Genomic DNA, 16,925 nt, shown 5'->3' on the forward strand with positions numbered 1-16,925 from the left:
CTCTCTGTAACTCTGCCTTTCAAATAAATATATCTGATTCCCATACCCCATTAGAGTTACCTGGGTTTGATACCCAGCTCCAGCTCCTGACTCCAGCTTCTTGCTAACATGGGCCATGAGAGGCAGCAGTGACGGCTCAAGTAATCAGGTTCATGCCACCCACATGGGAGAGCTGATTGGTTCCCAGCTCCTAGCTTTAGAATGGCCCAGCCCTGGCCATCATGGGCATTAGGGAAGTGAACCAGCAGATAGGAGCTCTCCCTGTCTCTGTCTCTCTCTCACTCTCAAATAAAAAACAAACCAGGGGGCCGGCATTGTGGCATAGCAGGTAAAGCCACCATCTGCAGTGCTGGCATCCCATTTGGGCACCAGTTCAAGTCCCAGCTGCTCCACTTCCGATCCAGTTCTCTGCTATAGCCTGGGAAAGCAGTAGAGGATGGCCCAAGTCCTTGGGCCCCTGCACCTGAGTCAGAGATCCAGAGGAAGCTCCTGGCTTCAGATCAGCACAGCTCTGACCTTTGCAGCCACTTAGGGAGTTGACCAGCAGATGGAAGCTAGCTAGCTATCTCTCTCTCTCTCTCTCTCTTTCTCTCTCTGCCTCTCTGTAACTCTGCCTTTCAAATAAATAAATAAAAATCTTTAAAAATAAAACCAGAATAAGCTTTGTAAAAATGCTGCATGTTTTAATCCAAGAAATGAACAGTTCACAAGCAACCCAGAATAGGTGCCAGCAGTTCGCTCCGAACAGCCGCAGCAGCCGTTCAGCCCTGCAGAATCACGCTGTCCAGTGCTTCCTGAGATGCTCCTTCAGCTGAGGAATGGAAGGCAGCTGCTGCTGGCACTCGTGACAACGAAGGGGCAGCTTCAGGAGCTCAGAGGTCCCATCTCGGACAGTCACTCCGCCAGCCTCTTGCACCATCCCGATCACAGCTGTAGGCAAGAGAGAAAAGTTCATATCCCAGCTACTCTACAGAGCCAAAAAGAAAGTACATCTCCAATCAACATGCCAGGTATTCAAAAAGCCAGTAAGCCTGAGGCAAGACTTCCACTAGGAAAATGGGTTTGTTCAGATTCTTAATCCACGTAACCTACCTCTGAGAAAATACATTCCTTCAGGACACACTCTAAGCAATCCACACTGCTCTGTCAAGGGCCATCAGTGTGTTACTCCTGGTTGGCGGTAGCTGTAACTGTTAGCATCCTAGCAACACTGAAGTTCCACACTTGACAACCAAGCAATGCTTCCTTCTATATACACACAGCCTTCCCTGTCAGTGAACCACTCCTGACACTTGAAGCAACCCACAAGCTCCTGTCAAACTTAAGGCAAAACAGACAACTGTTCAGAGCTTTCTCATCCATGATCTCCAATAACTCTCATGACAACTGTTAAATCCCTGCTGTCACAATAGAACACTTTTGACCCTGAAAAAAAGCATCCCCCAAGAAGGCCACTCACAGCAAAGTGGTAATCACACTATAATCCAAACAAAACAATTTCTTTGTATAGGACTGTTTTCAAGGCCAGATTATTCTTTAGGAACAACTGAATCAAGTATAAGAACAGTCAAAAAAATGGAACAAACATAAAAATCAAAGAACACTGTTACCTTGTGATTCTAGGAAGTATTCTGTATTGAAAGAATTCCAGTGTTTTTTATTTTTAAGGCAAGGAGAATCAAAATCCTGGCTGATCACATGAAGGTGTACATGGCTAGTTGAAAGAAAACAAAATTGACCATTAAAATTATTAAAACTTATGTTAAGTGTCCATCAACTGACAAATGAATAATGAAAATGAGGTTTATATACACAACAGATATTCAGCCACAAAAAGGATGAAATCCTATGTCTTGTGACAATATGGATAGAACTGGAGATCGTTACATTAATGAATTTAGTCAGGCACACAAAGGCAAATATTATACAATCTTATTCACAGGTGGGATCTAAAACAGGTGATCTCATAGCAGTTTAGAGCAGAAAATGGTTACCAGAGGATGGGGAGAGTAACAGGGAGAGAGGTCTGGGAATTGTTGGTCAGTGGGTACTGAGTTTTAGCTAACATAAGAGAAATAAGCTTTGCTGGTCTACTGGATGGAAGGGTGATTAGTCATAACAATAATGCACTATATATTTTACATTTCAAAACAGGTACAGGCCGGCGCCAAGGCTCACTAGGCTAAATCCTCCACCTTGCGGCACTGGCACACCGGGTTCTAGTCCCGCTCGGGGCGCCGGATTCTGTCCCAGTTGCCCCTCTTCCAGGCCAGCTCTCTGCTGTGGCCAGGGAGTGCAGTGGAGGATGGCCCAAGTCCTTGGGCCCTGCACCCCATGGGAGACCAGGATAAGTACCTGGCTCCTGCCATCAGATCAGCGCAGCACGCCGGCCGCGGCGGCCATTGGAGGGTGAACCAACGGCAAAGGAAGACCTTTCTCTCTGTCTCTCTCTCTCTCACTGTCCACTCTGCCTGTCAAAAAAAAAAAAAAAAAAAGATACAGGTACAAGAAAGGACTTTGTTTTTACTACGAAGAAATGATCAATGTTTGAGAAGATATGTTTACCCTACTTTGAACATTATACATGTATAAATGTATCAAAATATCACATGATACCCCAAAAATAGATATAATTTTATGAGTCAACCAAAAAACAAATTTAAAAACTAAGACTTAATCAAAATAACAAACAATAAAAGTATGAGTACACAAAGTATTGACAGTGCACCTATTTGATTCAATTCATTCTTTTAATTAAGAATAAGTAGGGGCGAGCGCCATGGCTCACTTGGTTAATCCTCTGCCTGCGGCGCTGGCAACCCATATGGACGCCAGGTTCTTTCTAGTCCCGGTTGCTCCTCTTCCAGTCCAGCTCTCTGCTGTGGCCCAGATGTGGGCAGTGGAGGATGGCCCAGGTGCTTGGGCCCCTGCACCCACATGGGAGACCAGGAGGAAGTGCCTGGCTCCTGGCTTCAGACTGGCGTAGCTCCAGCCGTGGCGGCCATTTTGGGGGGTGAACCAACAGAAGGAAGACCTTTCTGTCTCTCTCTCTCACATTGTCTATAACTCTGTCAAATAAATTAAAAAAAAAAAAAAAAAGAAGAAGTAATGCTCAATAATTATCTCCTATGGTCAAGCACTATTCTAGGCACTGGGATTTAGCAGTGAACAAAATGTGAAAAGCCTCTGCCCTTACAGAAATTATGTTCTAATGAGGGAAGACAATAAATAAATAAATATACAAGAACAATTCAAATAGCAAGAGTGCTAAGAAAAAAGTCAAAGAGGAAACAGATAGAGTGCTGGAGAATAGAGGCTGAATCTCTGGCCAGTGTTCAGACAAGGCCTCTCCCAGGCAGACTTGAGCTGAGAAACCAGGAGAACAAGATTAGTGGGAGAGTATGGAGGCCAAGTGCAAGGGCTCTGAAAGGAATAAGAGCCTGGTGCACTCTGGGAACAGAAAGAAAGTAATCCAGCCATAGTGTATAACCAGAATTGTTGGAGCCAAGGAGCAGAGGCCAGGCAGAAGCCAGATCATAAAGGGTCCTTAGGGCCAGCAAGGGGTTTGCATTTTATTCTGATTATACTGGGAAGCTACTGAAGATTTTAAGCAGGGGTTTCTGGCTGCTGTGTGGAGAAAGGACTGTACGAAGGCTGAGTACCACAGGACGATCAGTTAGAAGGCTGCTGCAGCATTCCCAATCACAAATGATCAGAGCTGAGCTGTAGTAGCTGAAAGGGAAAGAAGCATTCCTATTTTGTTTTTGTTTTTTTTTTAATTTTTTTTTATTATTATTATTTGAAAGGCAGAGTTACAGAGAGGCAAAGGCAGAGAGACAGAGAGGTCTTCCATCCAATGGTTCACTCCCCAAATGGCTGCAACGGCCAAAGCTGGACCAATCCAAAGCCAGGAGCCAGGAGCTTCTTCTGGGTCTGCCACATGGATGCAGGGGCTCAAAGACTTAGGTCATTTTCCTCTGCTTTCCCAGAGCATAGCAGAGGGCTAGATCGGAAGTGGAGCAGCCAGGACTAGAACCAGCGCCTACATGGAATTCCAGTGCCGCAGGTGGCAGCTTTACCCACTACGCCCCAGTGCCGTCCCTAATCCTATTTTGAACATATTTTAGAACAGAACCAAAAGGAAAACCTGGAAGAAGCTCCTGGCTCCTGGCTTCAGCCTAACTGAACCCCAGCCGTTGTGGCCATTTGGGGAGCAAACCAGTGGATGGAAGATTGCTCTCTCTGTGTCTCTGTCTCTGTCTCTGTCTCTGTCTCTCTCTCTCTCTTTCAAATAAAATGTCTTTTAAAAATTTTTCAAAAATAAGAAAAAAGCATGTATTGTACAATTCCATTTATATGAAGCTCTAGAAACTGACAATAATTGTCTCTGCTAAAAGAAATTAGATGGGGGCCAACATGGAGATGCCACCAGCAGCTCCACTTTTGATCCAGCTCCCTGCTAATGGCCTGGGAAAAGCAGTGGATGATGGACCAAGTGCTTGGGCCCTTGTACCCATATGGGAGACCCAGATGAAGCCTAGGTTTATCCTGGCTCAGCCCTGGCCAGTGTGGCACTTGGGCAGTGAACCAGCTGATCAAAGATCTGTGTCTCCCTTTCTCTAACTCTTTCAAATAAATAAATAATTTTAATATGCATTTATTTGCATTTTATTGCATGGAAGTTATGCTTCAATTAAAAAGAAAGTACTGGGGGCCAGTGCTGTGGTATAGTGGGTGAAGCCGCCACCTGCAGTGCTGGCATTTCCATAGGGGCGCCAGTGCGGGATCTGGCTACTCCACTTTCAATCTAACTCTCTGCTATGGCCTGGGAAAACAGTAGAAAATGGCCCAAGTCCTTGGGTCTCTGCACCTGCGTGGGAGACCTGGAATAAGCTCCTGGCTCCTAGTTTCGGATCAGCACAACTCCAGCCAGCCGTTGTGGCCATCTGTGGGTGGTAGACCTCTCTCTGCTTCTGCCTCTCTGTAACTCTTTCAAATAAATAAATAAATTTTTTTTAAAAAAAAGTATTGATGGGGAGAGTGGGAAATGTGGCACAAAGATTTCATTTAGTTAAAGCAATTAGTAATCTAAGTCATAATTACCCACACAAATAAACAGGAGTGTTGGTGGTTAAAAAAAATTACCAAAGGAACTTTATGAGGGAAGTTGAACATCTTTTCATTGATTATTGTTTATAGACTTTGCCTATTTTTCTGCTGGACTATGTTTTTTTTATTTGTTGAACTCGTTATTTAGTACAGCTATTAAGCTTTTGACTATAATGTAAGTCAAAATATGTTTTCTGAAAAAATATTAAGTTAAAAAATGTTGGTAAAGAATAGAAAATCAAAAGGGTATAATTTTAAACTTATGAATACTTTAGTATTTTCCTTAGAAATGATCTAGATATTTAAAGAATGTCATTTAATTTAACCTAGTATAACTTTAGGATTAAAAATTATCAAGGCCGGCGCCGCGGCTCACTAGGCTAATCCTCCACCTAGCGGCGCCGGCACACCGGGTTCTAGTCCCGGTCGGGGCGCTGGATTCTGTCCCGGTTGCCCCTCTTCCAGGCCAGCCCTCTGCTGTGGCCAGGGAGTGCAGTGGAGGATGGCCCAGGTGCTTGGGCCCTGCACCCCATGGGAGACCAGGAAAAGCACCTGGCTCCTGGCTCCTGGCTCCTGCCATCGGATCAGCGCGGTGCGCCGGCCGCAGCGCGCCGGCCGCGGCGGCCATTGGAGGGTGAACCAACGGCAAAGGAAGACCTTTCTCTCTGTCTCTCTCTCTCACTGTCCACTCTGCCTGTCAAAAAAAAAAAAATCATCAAAAAGATGTTTTTTAATGATTTATTTATTTATTTGAAAGGCAGAGATACAGAGAGAGAAGGAAAGAGAAAGAGAAAGAGAAAGCAAGTAATCTTCTACCTGCTGTTTCAATCAACAAATGGTCCAACAGCGAGGGCTAGGCCAAGCTGACGCCAGGAGCCAGGAGCTTCATCGGGGTTTCTCACAAGGGTGCACGGGCCCAAGGTTTGGAGTCATCCTCTACTGCTTTCCCAGGCACATTAACAGGGAGCTAGATCATTAATGGAGCAGCCTGGACTTGAACCAGTGCCTATATGGGATTCCAGCACTGCAGGTAGAGGCTTAACCTTCTATATCACAGTGATGGCCCTCAAAAAGATTTTGGAAACTGTCTTCAAGTGCCTATCATTGTTGTCTTTCATCCTGTATTCCCTTAAATAATATAAGATGTATTGACCTCAAAAAAATTGCCAAAGGAAATTCAGTCACATACTACAGTATGGATAAACTCTGAAGACATCATTATGTTAAGTAAAATAAGTCAGTCACAAAACATCAAATACTGCATGATTTCATTTATATAACATACTCAGAGTATGGTGCCCCCCACCTGCAGTTTGTTTTTGTTACCCAAAGTCAACCACAGTCCAAAATACTAATATTTGTCTTAACTCCTCAAGAAAACCAAATGTACATAACTTTCATTGCAGTGCATTGTTAAGATGACTCTCTTGCTGGCGCCACGGCTCACTAGGCTAATCCTCCACCTGCGGCGCCGGAACCCCAGGTTCTAATCCCGGTTGGGGCACCAGATTCTGTCCCAGTTGCTCCTCTTCCAGTCCAGCTCTCTGCTGTGGCCCGGGAAGGCAGTGGAGGATGGCTCAAGTGCTTGGGCCCTGCACCCGCATGGGAGACCAGTAGGAAGCATCTGGCTCCCAGCTTCGGATCAGCGCAGCGCACTGGCCGTAGCAGCCATTTGAGGGGTGAACCAACAGAAAAAGGAAGACCTTTCTCTCTGCCTCTCTCTCTGTCTACCTCTGCCTGTCAAAAAAAAAAAAAATTTTTTAAACCTTATCATAGATATGTACATATTGTTAAAAAGTGTATACATTGGCATTGTGACACAGTAGGTTAAGCCTCCACCTGTGAGCTTGAGCCCCTGCACCCGTGTGGGAGGCTCAGAAGAGGCTGCTGGCTCCTGGCTTCTGATTGGCCCAGCTTCGGATGGCCCAGCTCCAGCCACTGTGGCCATTTAGGGAGTGAATCAACGGACGGAAGACTTTTCTGTCTGTCCCTATCACTGGCTGTAACTCTCTCAAATAAGTAAAATTAAAAAAAAAAAAGAAGAAGAAGAAGAAAGAAAAGTATATATATATATGGAGCTCAGTAGTTTCAGGCACCCCCTGGGGTCTTGTAATATATCCCTCACAGACTCACAGATGAGGAAAGACTATTGTACTCCATTCACAGACAGAAAGGGGAATGTTGGTCTAATGGGGAATTATTATTTACTGGGTACAGTGTTTCATTTGGGGAAGATGAAAAAAGTCCTGGAGAAGGATGGCAATGATGGTTGCACCATAATGTGAATATACTTAATGCCAGTAAAGAACACACTTAATGCATATTTTACCACAACTTTTAAAAAATAAGCTACAGGAGCTGGTGCAGTGGCATAGTGGCCTAAGCCTCTGCCTGCTGCGCTGGCATCCCATATGGGTGCCGGTTTGAGCCCCGGCTGCTCCATTTCTGATACAACTCCCTACTAATGTGCCTGGGAAAGCAGCAGAGGATGGCCCAAGTCCTTGGGCCCCTGCACCCACATGAGAGACCCAGAAGAAACTCCTGGCTCCTGGATTTGGATCAGCTCAGCTCTGGCCATTGTGGCCATTTGCAGAGTGAACCAGCGGATGGAAGACCCCTCTCTCTACCTATCTCAGTAACTCTGCCTTTCAAATAAATAAAGTAAGTCTTTATAAAATAAATAAATAAATAAAGTACAGGGACCAGTGTTGTGGCCTAGGGGACTAAGCTTCTGCCTGTGGCACCAGCATTCCATTTGGGCGCTGGTTCAAGTCCCGGCTGCTCAACTTCAGATCCAGCTCTCTGCTATGGTCTGAGAAAGCAGTAGAAGATGGCCCAAGTTCTTGGCCCCTGCACCCATGTGGGAGACCTGGAAGAAGCTCCTGGTTCCTGACTCCTGGCTTTGGATCGGCCCAGCTCCAGCTGTTGCAGCCATTTAAGGAGTAAACCCACAGACAGAAGACCGCTCTTTCTCTCTCTGCTTCTCTGTAACTCTGCCTTTCAAATAAATACAGCGCCAGCCCCTAAATAAATAAATAAATAAATCTTTAAAAAATAAAATTAAGGTACAAACTTGAAATCAGTCTCATTATCTTACTCTGCAGGTCAAAGGAACTGTGAAGATCTGCCTTGCTTGCATTCTTTTGAAAAATAATTCCTTTCCAAATCCTTCTGGGTATAAGTCAAAGGAACAGACTCCCTACTGTCCTCTCACTTTATTTTAAATCTTAGGTCTACTAAGCCATCTTTCAAGAAGCCTACAGTGTGTGTTTCCTTCAGAGCAACAGTCCTTAGTCATTTTAGCACTGCAGATGCTTTTGAAAAATCTGATAAAAGCCACTGACCACAGTTCCTCACCTGAGAGGAATCAAGCTGCTGCATCTAGCTCATATTTGAAGTCCTGAAAGGTCTGAATTTTGAGAGGAACAAAGAATCATACATAACTGAAATATAGGCAGAGCAGGTTTGCAGGTAAGTCAAGCTGAGAGGTCTTGAAAACATCCCATCCTACTCCCCTGGGCCTCAGGGCTGTCAGCACACTCAGCAAGCCCAGGCTGAATCTACCTGAACACCTGGACAGAACAAGAAGGCCCCAGGACCTCCCACAAGCTTACCTCATGCTAGGAATGGCGTGGTAGCCCAGTCGGAAGCGGAGTTTGCTGGACCCAAAATCTGCAATCACCTTTTCCCCTACAGTGTGCATATGCTTGAGGAGTTCAAGGTGTTCCCTGGTCACAGCCTTCAGACTGGAAATGGAGGCCCATGGTAAGACCAGCCAGTGGTAACGGGCCTTCGGATATTTATCCTTAATCACTACCACCTGCTCATCTTTGTAGACCTAGCAGAGAGGCACAAGAGAAGAAAACAGACATCTACTGAGAATTATCTGTGTACCAGGTGCTGTCATATTCATTAAGTCACCTAATTCCCACCACTGTCTTGTACAAAATGTTTTGTAGCCCAACTTTGACAGATGAGAGCACTGAGACTCACAGAGATCCAGTGTCTTTTACAACACACATAGTTACTAGGTAGGAAATTTAGGATTCTAACCCAGAACAAGAATCTGTGGGCGAGGGGCTGCCACTGTGGCATAGTGGGTAAAGCCACTGTCTATGATGCCAGCAACCCATTTGGGCGCTGGTTCAAGTCTCAGTTGTTCCACTTCCAATCCAGCTCCTGCTAATGGCCTGGGCAAAACAGTGGAAGATGGCCCAAGTACTTGGGCCCCTGCACCCACATGGGAGATCTGGATTGATTGATTGATTTATACATACACACACACATATACATATATATACATATATACACACACACATATCCTGGGTGTATGTGTGTGTATACACACACATATATATACACATATATATGTGCAGATAGATAGATCTGTGAAGGGAAGCACCAGCATTATGGCAGAGTGGGTTATGCCACTACTTACAACACCAGCAGCCCAAATCAAGTGTGAGTTCAAGTCCCAATTGCTCTGCTTCCCATCCAGCTCCCTTCTAATGTGCCTGTAAAAGCAGCAAAGAATGGCCCAAGTGCTTGGGCCACTGCCACTCATGTGGGAGACCTGGGTAAAGTTCTGGTCCCCTGGCTTAAGCCTGGACCAGCCCTGGCCAATATAGCCATTTGGAGTGAACCAGCAGATGAAGGATCTCTTTCTCTCTCTCCCCCTCTCTGTCACTCTGCCTTTCAAATAAATTATTAAAAAAAAAAAAAAAATAGGGGTAGAATAAAAATAAAAAAAGAAACTTGGGGGGTAGGGATTTTCCAAGTGGATAAGACACCAGGGAAAACCCACAAATCCCATACTACAGTCCTTGGGTTTGACTCCCAGCTCCTGCTAATATAGACTATGGGATACAGCAATGATGGCTCAAGTAATTGGGTCTCTGCCACCCAGATAGGAGACCTCAGATTAAGTTCCAAGCTCCTGGCCTTGGCCCAGCCCAGCTTTGGTCACTGCAGGCATTCAAGGAGTGAACCAATGGATGGGAGCTCTCTCCCTCTCTGTCTCTCTCTCTCTATATATATATATATAATAAATAATAATAAAAGGTAAGGCAGAAGGGATATTCATTTGAAGAATTTAGCTTCTCTCCAAATTCCAGTTGCTACCTTTTTGCCAATGGAAAAAGCACTTGTTCTCACAGAATAGCCCAATAAAACAAATCTCAAAGGATTAATATCCTTTGATTTAATGTAGAATTATGACCTCTGTGATCATTTAAAACATCTAATTTGCTTAAATTCAAAAATTTTATCCTGACCTGCATTTTGGGGTCCTGCATTGAAATCTTCAAGCCTTGACTCCAGTGACCCAGAGGTTCCTAGACAAAAATGGATAATGTAAATTGCAAATACCAGTAACTAAATTTGGCATTAGTTAACACTGTTAAACAGCAAAGTCCAATCAAACCTGGAAATGAGTTAGTTTTTGAGAACAGAACTACATTCCCTTTACTTTAACCTACTGCCTTTAAGGACCACAGCCATCCCCTACTGTCTTCCTATTTTTGGAGTGGGTGTCTAGACGGAGGCCAGAGGAGTCAAAGCATAAATCACATCTTTTCCCTCTTGCACTCCAACTACAGCCTGATCAAGAGTCCACCTTGAATTCTGCATATGAATTACACAATCTAAGAAAAGTGTTCCAGGAAGCTGGTACTGTGGCAAAGTGGGTAAAGCCTGTGACATCAGCATCCCATATGAGCTCCAGTTGGAGACCCTGCTGCTCTGCTTCAGATCCAGCTCCCTACTAATGTGCCTGGCATAGAAGCTGTGCACCCACATGGCAGACTCCTGGCTTCAGCCTGGCCCAGCCCCAGCCATTCATGCCTATTCATTTGGCCATGAACCAGTAAATGAAGATTCTCTCTCTCTCTCTCTCTCTCTCTCTCTGTGTGTGTGTGTGTGTGTAACTCAGACTTTCAAATAAATAACATTTTTTTTAAAAGTGTTCTATTGCAAGACTACTATAGATATACAAACAACTGACTCATTTCAGTCGTTCAGTGGAAAATACACTGCCATTATTGTCCTACTTTCCTTCAAGTGGCTTACCTCAGGAACTGAAGAGAAACGCATATAAAGGGACATTCACCCAAGCAATTTCCAAGCCACAGACAAATGACTCTTTCATCATAGCGAATAACCCTCATTATGGTTAATAACCCTGAGCCTGGACTTCACAGTGTACAAACAATTGAACAGTCATTATATCTCATTTAATCTCCACGTCACCCATCAATCACACTACCCTCACCTTGTTGGTAGATGCATCCTTCCCCTTCTTTGGGGGCACAGGACAGTGGCTGGGGCTGCTCCCAGGTCCGAGCCCTGCGCCAGGCTCAGCTTCCTGGGCAGCATCCCTTTCAACAGAATCATTGTTGCCTGACCTCTTTCTCTTCCTGTGTGTTTCCAGGCCAGAGCTCTTTGCCTCTTCCTCAAACTCTACAATATATGGATAAAGTTCATTCACCATGCAGAGAACCTGGCCAGGGTACAGCTTCATCTCTTGGTCCTTCCCAATGATGACTGAGTCAATGCTGGTGGGATTGACCCCCACCTAGGGAATAAATAATTACAAAATAATTGTAACAGGTGCCGGCATTGTGGCACAGTGAGTTAAGCCACTGTCTGCCAACACTAGCATCCCATATGAACACTGGTTTGAGTCCCGACTGCTCCACTTCTGATCCAGATCCCTTCTAATGTGTCTGGGAAGCAGCAAAAGATGGCCCAACACAGCGTGGGCCCCTGATACCCATGTGGGAGACCTGGATGGAGTTCTAGGCTCCTAGTTTCCACCTGGCCCAGCCCTGGTTATCATTTTGGGAGTAAACCAGTGGATGGATGGATCTCTCTCTCTCCCTCCCTCCATTCCTCACTCCCTCTTTGTAACTTTGCCTTTCAAATAAATAAAAGAAAAAAAGAATTATGATAGCAATAACATTGTTAGTAATATAAGTCACTGCCATGTTAACCACTCACTGTGTGCCATGCATTATGCTTAATGTTTACCTATATTGCTCCAGTCACTGCCACACATTATAGAAAAGCCCTCATTGGCTGGTACAGTCACTCTAAAGTCAACAATATAGGGCAGGCATTGTGGCACAATGGGTTAGGCCAGCACTCAGGACACCCACATCCTACTCCACTTCTGATCCAGCTTCCTGCTAATGCACATTATGGGAAGCAGATGATGACTCAAGCACTTGGGCCCCTGCCACCCATGTGGGTAACCCAGATGGATCTGGGCTCTTGCTTTGGCTGAGCCCAGCCCTAGCCCTTTCGAGTACTTGGGGAGTGAACCAACAGATAGAAAATACCTCTCCCTTTATCTCTCTCTTGCTCTGTCCTTCTAGTAGATGAAAATAAATGAAAAAACATTTTAAAAAACAAACTCAACAGCATAAGATAACCAACAAGTATAAAATTGAAGTCCACATTACAAACACACATACCTGCTTCACCTTCACATATCCCTTGTTACACTCCGCTTTCAACTGTACTGAAAGAAATAGGAAAAAGTTAAACAAAAGCACAACAAAAACCAGCAACTTGCCCCTGTCTCCCCAAAGGACAATGTGGCCTCACTGCAGGCGGCAGCTTTAGAGATTTTTCCCATAAGGCCTGTAAGCACCCCCAGGTACTTATGCAAATGACTGGGCTCTGAAGCCTACCAATTTCTAAAAGCTTCAATCCTTCCATAAAATGTCCAACAGTGGGACTGGCACTGTGGCAAACAGGGTTAAGCCCTGCTTGAAATGTCAGCATCCCACCGTGGAGCACTGACTGGAATCCCAGCTGCTCCACTTCCGATCTAGCTCCCTGCTAAGGTGCCTGGGAAAGCAAAGGAAGACGGTCCAAGTGCTTGGGCCCCTACCACCCACATGGGAAATCAGAATGGAGTTCCTGGCTCCTAGATTCAGGTTGTTGTAGCAATTTAGAGAGTAAACCAGCAGAAGGAAAGAGTGTATGCTTTGCCTTCTCTGTCTTCCTTTCAAATAGGTAAATCTTAAAAAAAAAAAAAAAAAAAAAATGTGGAAGCTGATGCTGTGGCATAGCAGGTAAAGCCGCCACCATCCTGTCCAGGCACCGGTTCAAGTTCAGGCTGCTCCACTTCCCATCCAGCTCACTGTATGACCTGCAAAAGCAGTAGAAGATGGCCCAAGTCCTTGGGCCCCTGCACACACTTAGGAGACCTTGAGTAAGCTCCTGGCTCTTGGCTTCGGATTGGCGCAGCTCCAGCCATTGTGGCCATCTAGGGGGTGAACCAGTGGAAGGAAGACCTCTCTCTCTGTCTCTCTGTCTCTCTCTCCCCCTTCCCTGCATCCCTCCCTCTGCCTCTCCGTAACTTTGCCTTTCAAATAAATATGGCCAGCGCCACGGCTAATCCTCCGCCTGTGGCACCGGAACCCCAGGTTTTAGCCCCAGTTGGGGTGCCAGATTCTGTCCCGGTTGCTCCTCTTCCAGTCCAGCCCTCTGCTGTGGCCCGGGAGTGCAGTGGAGAATGGCCCAAGTGCTTGGGCCCTGCACCCGCATGGAAGACCAGGAGGAAGCACCTGGCTCCTGGCTTCGGATTGGCGCAGTGCCGGCCATAGCGGCCAGTTGGGGGGGGTGATCCAACGGAAGGAAGACCTTTCTCTCTGTCTCTGTCTCTCTCTCACTGTCGATAACTCTGCCTGTCAATAAATAAATAAATAAAACCTTTTAAAAAATGCACAAGGGGCCGGCACCATGGCACAAGTTAATTCTTCGCCTGCGGCATTGGCATCCCATACAGACACCAGTTCTAGTCCCGGTTGCTCCTCTTCCAATCCAGCTTTCTGCTATGGCCTGGGAGAGCAGTAGAAGATGGCCCAAGTCCTTGGGGTCCTTGGGCCCCTGCACCTGCTTGGCAGACTGGAAGAAGCGCCTGGTTCCTGGCTTTGGATTGGCGCAGCTCCGGTCACTGCAGTCATTTGGGGAGTGAACCAGTGGATAGAAGATCTTTCTCTGTTTCTCCCTCTCACTGTCTGTAACTCTCTCTCTCAAACAAAATAAATAAAATCTTTTAAAAAATGCACAAACTCCCTTAGCTACTGCTAATATCCTTCTGAAGAAACTTCAAGGAATGCTCACAAGTTTCCCTATGCCAGAACCTCTGGCTCACTCATCATCACACACTCTGCCACCAGAAATGAGGACTGATATCTCATGCAAGTTCTTGGCTAAGAATTAAATCATGTTCTAATATTATTTTTTGAAACCACCAGATGCCCAAATTGAGAAGTTTCTGTACTGCAAAAGAAACAGTCAGGAGAGAGAAGAGACAACCGACAGAATGAGAAAAAATATTTGCAAACTATGCAACAGATAAAGGGTTAATAACCAGAATCTACAAAGAGATCAAGAAACTCCACAAAAACAAAACAAACAACCCACTTAAGAGATGGGCCAAGGACCTCAATAGACATTTTTCAAAAGAAGAAATCCAAATGGCCAACAGGCACATGAAAAAATGTTCAAGATCACTAGCAATCAGGGAAATGCAAATCAAAACCACAATGAGGTTTCACCTCACCCCGGTTAGAATGGCTCACATACAGAAATCTACCAACAACAGATGCTGGAGAGGATGTGGGGAAAAAGGGACACTAACCCACTGTTGGTGGGAATGCAAACTGGTCAAGCCACTATGGAAGTCAGTCTGGAGATTCCTCAGAAACCTGAAGATAACCCTACCGTTCGACCCAGCCATCCCACTCCTTGGAATTTACCCAAAGGAATTTAAATTGGCAAACAAAAAAGCGGTCTGCACCCTAATGTTTATTGCAGCACAATTCACAATAGCCAAGACCTGGAACCAACCTAAATGCCCATCAACGGTAGACTGGATAAAGAAATTATGGGATATGTACTCTTTAGAATACTATACTGCAATAAGAAACAATGAAATCCAGTCATTTGCAACAAAATGGAGGAATCTGGAACACATCATGCTGAGTGAAATAAGCCAGTCCCAAAGGGACAAATATCATATGTTCTCCCTGATCGGTGACAACTGATTGAACACCAAAAAGGAAACCTGTTGAAGTGAAATGGACACTATGAGAAACAGAGACTTGATCAGCATAGCCCTGACTATTAATGAACAGCTTAACACATTATCCCTCTTAGTATTTTTTTTTTGTCTGTTCTACTTAATATGACTGGTTTAATTCTGTAATTAATACACAGTTATTCTTAAGTGTTGAAAATTTAACTGAAATGTGATCCCTGTTAAACATAAGAGTGGGAATAAGAGAGGGAAGAGATGTACAATTTGGGACATGCTCAAGCTGACTTGCCCCAAACAGTAGAGTTAGAAACATACCAGGGGATTCCAATTCAATCCCATCAAGGTGGCATGTACCAATGCCATCTCACTAGTCCAAGTGATCAATTTCAGTTCACAATTGATCATAATGAAAGGACTAAGAGTCAAAGGAAGCACATAAACAAGTCTAGTACCTGCTAATACTAACCAATAGAATAAATAAAGGGGAGAGTGATCCAACATGGGAAGCGAGATACACAGCAGACTCATAGAATGGCAGATGTCCTAAACAGCACTCTGGCCTCAGAATCAGCCCTAAAGGCATTCGGATCCGGCTGAAAAGCCCATGAGAGTATTTCAGGCATGGAAAGCCAAGACACTCTGGCAAAAAAAAAATAAATAAATAAATAAATAAATCTCTGTGAGTGAGATCCCAGTGGAAAGAACAGGTCATCAAAGAAGGAGGTACCTTTCTCTGAAGGGAGGAGAGAACCTCCACTTTGACTATGACCGTGTCTAAACAAGATAAGAGTCGGAGAACTCAAAAGGCTTCCATAGCCTTGGAAACTCATGACTGGAGCATAGGGAGATTACTGATGCCATAAACAGGAGTGTCAATTTGTAAAGTCAACAACAGGAGTCACTGTGCACTTACTCCTCAGGTAGGATCTCTGTCAATGTGCTGTACATTGAGACTTAATGCTATAACGAGTACTCAAACAGTATATTTCACTTTGTGTTTCTATGGGGGTGCAAACTGTTGAAATCTTTACTTGATGTATACTAAACTGATCTTCTGTATATATAGAAAATTGAAAATGAATCTTGATATGAATGGAAGGGGAGAGAGAGCAGGAAAGGGGAGGGTTGCGGGTGGGAGGGAAGTCATGGGGGGGGGGGGGGGATGCCAATGTAGTCCATAAGCTGTACTTTGGAAATCTATATTCATTAAATAAAAGTTAAAAAAAAAAAAAAAAGAAACTACCAGATGCCTTCAAAAGAGAAAAAGAGATAAAATACACATTCCAGTAAATAGAAGTTCAGTTGGGCTTGGAGGGAAGCAGTGGAAAGAATGTTGGAGAAAGATTACAGGGACAGAATAGTCTGAGCTCCTGTGAGAAGAGGTAACATTAAACACTCCTTCAGATAAGTAAACAAAGTATCCGGGGTTGAGACAGAGAGCTGCTCACAGGGACCACGGGCACAGGACAGGCTGACACACAGCCCCTGCAGTTGCTGTTGAGACTGAGGGGGCTGCTTCTCTATCTTGGTCTGTGGGTGCAAGCATGGCTCTTCTTTATTCACTTAAATTAGCTCATATAGGAAATCAGTGCTACCGACTCCACTCTCTAACCTGCTCGGGGGGGTGGGGGTGTCACACTACAGTAGGCATGTCCAGCGTTTATAGGAACATGATAAGGCCTTTTCCTGAGGACAAGGACTTTTATGTCATTAAACCCTAAGAAAGACAAGACCCTGATGCCACCCTCTGTGTGAAACAGTATGT

General features: G+C 44.9%; 1 protein-coding gene across 42 annotated transcripts in view; it reads right to left on the reverse strand.

Annotated features, from left to right (window-relative positions):
* Window positions 1-662: 662 nt before the first annotated feature.
* The window catches only part of APTX (aprataxin), a 33,137-nt gene continuing 16,874 nt past the window's right edge, over window positions 663-16,925 (reverse strand). For 17 of the 42 annotated variants that reach the window (XM_008249168.5, XM_002707945.6, XM_089299534.1 and 14 more), the window contains 6 exons: window positions 12,582-12,628; window positions 11,378-11,680; window positions 10,383-10,442; window positions 8,724-8,947; window positions 1,611-1,714; window positions 663-930 (listed from right to left, as the gene is read on the reverse strand). In XM_008249168.5, the coding sequence (XP_008247390.2) occupies window positions 776-930; window positions 1,611-1,714; window positions 8,724-8,947; window positions 10,383-10,442; window positions 11,378-11,626 (792 nt within the window). In that variant the 5' untranslated portion in view covers window positions 11,627-11,680; window positions 12,582-12,628 and the 3' untranslated portion in view covers window positions 663-775. Of the gene's footprint in view, window positions 931-1,092; window positions 1,321-1,610; window positions 1,715-8,723; window positions 8,948-10,382; window positions 10,443-11,377; window positions 11,681-12,581; window positions 12,629-16,925 lie in introns of all 42 variants that reach the window. The other 25 variants (XM_070053288.2, XM_089299617.1, XM_089299610.1 and 22 more) reach the window with 8 other exon arrangements.

The sequence above is a fragment of the Oryctolagus cuniculus genome, chromosome 1 (genome assembly GCF_051225735.1).
Source record: "Oryctolagus cuniculus isolate XC-2025 breed Fujian yellow rabbit chromosome 1, ASM5122573v1, whole genome shotgun sequence".
In the NCBI taxonomy this organism is placed as follows: domain Eukaryota; kingdom Metazoa; phylum Chordata; class Mammalia; order Lagomorpha; family Leporidae; genus Oryctolagus; species Oryctolagus cuniculus.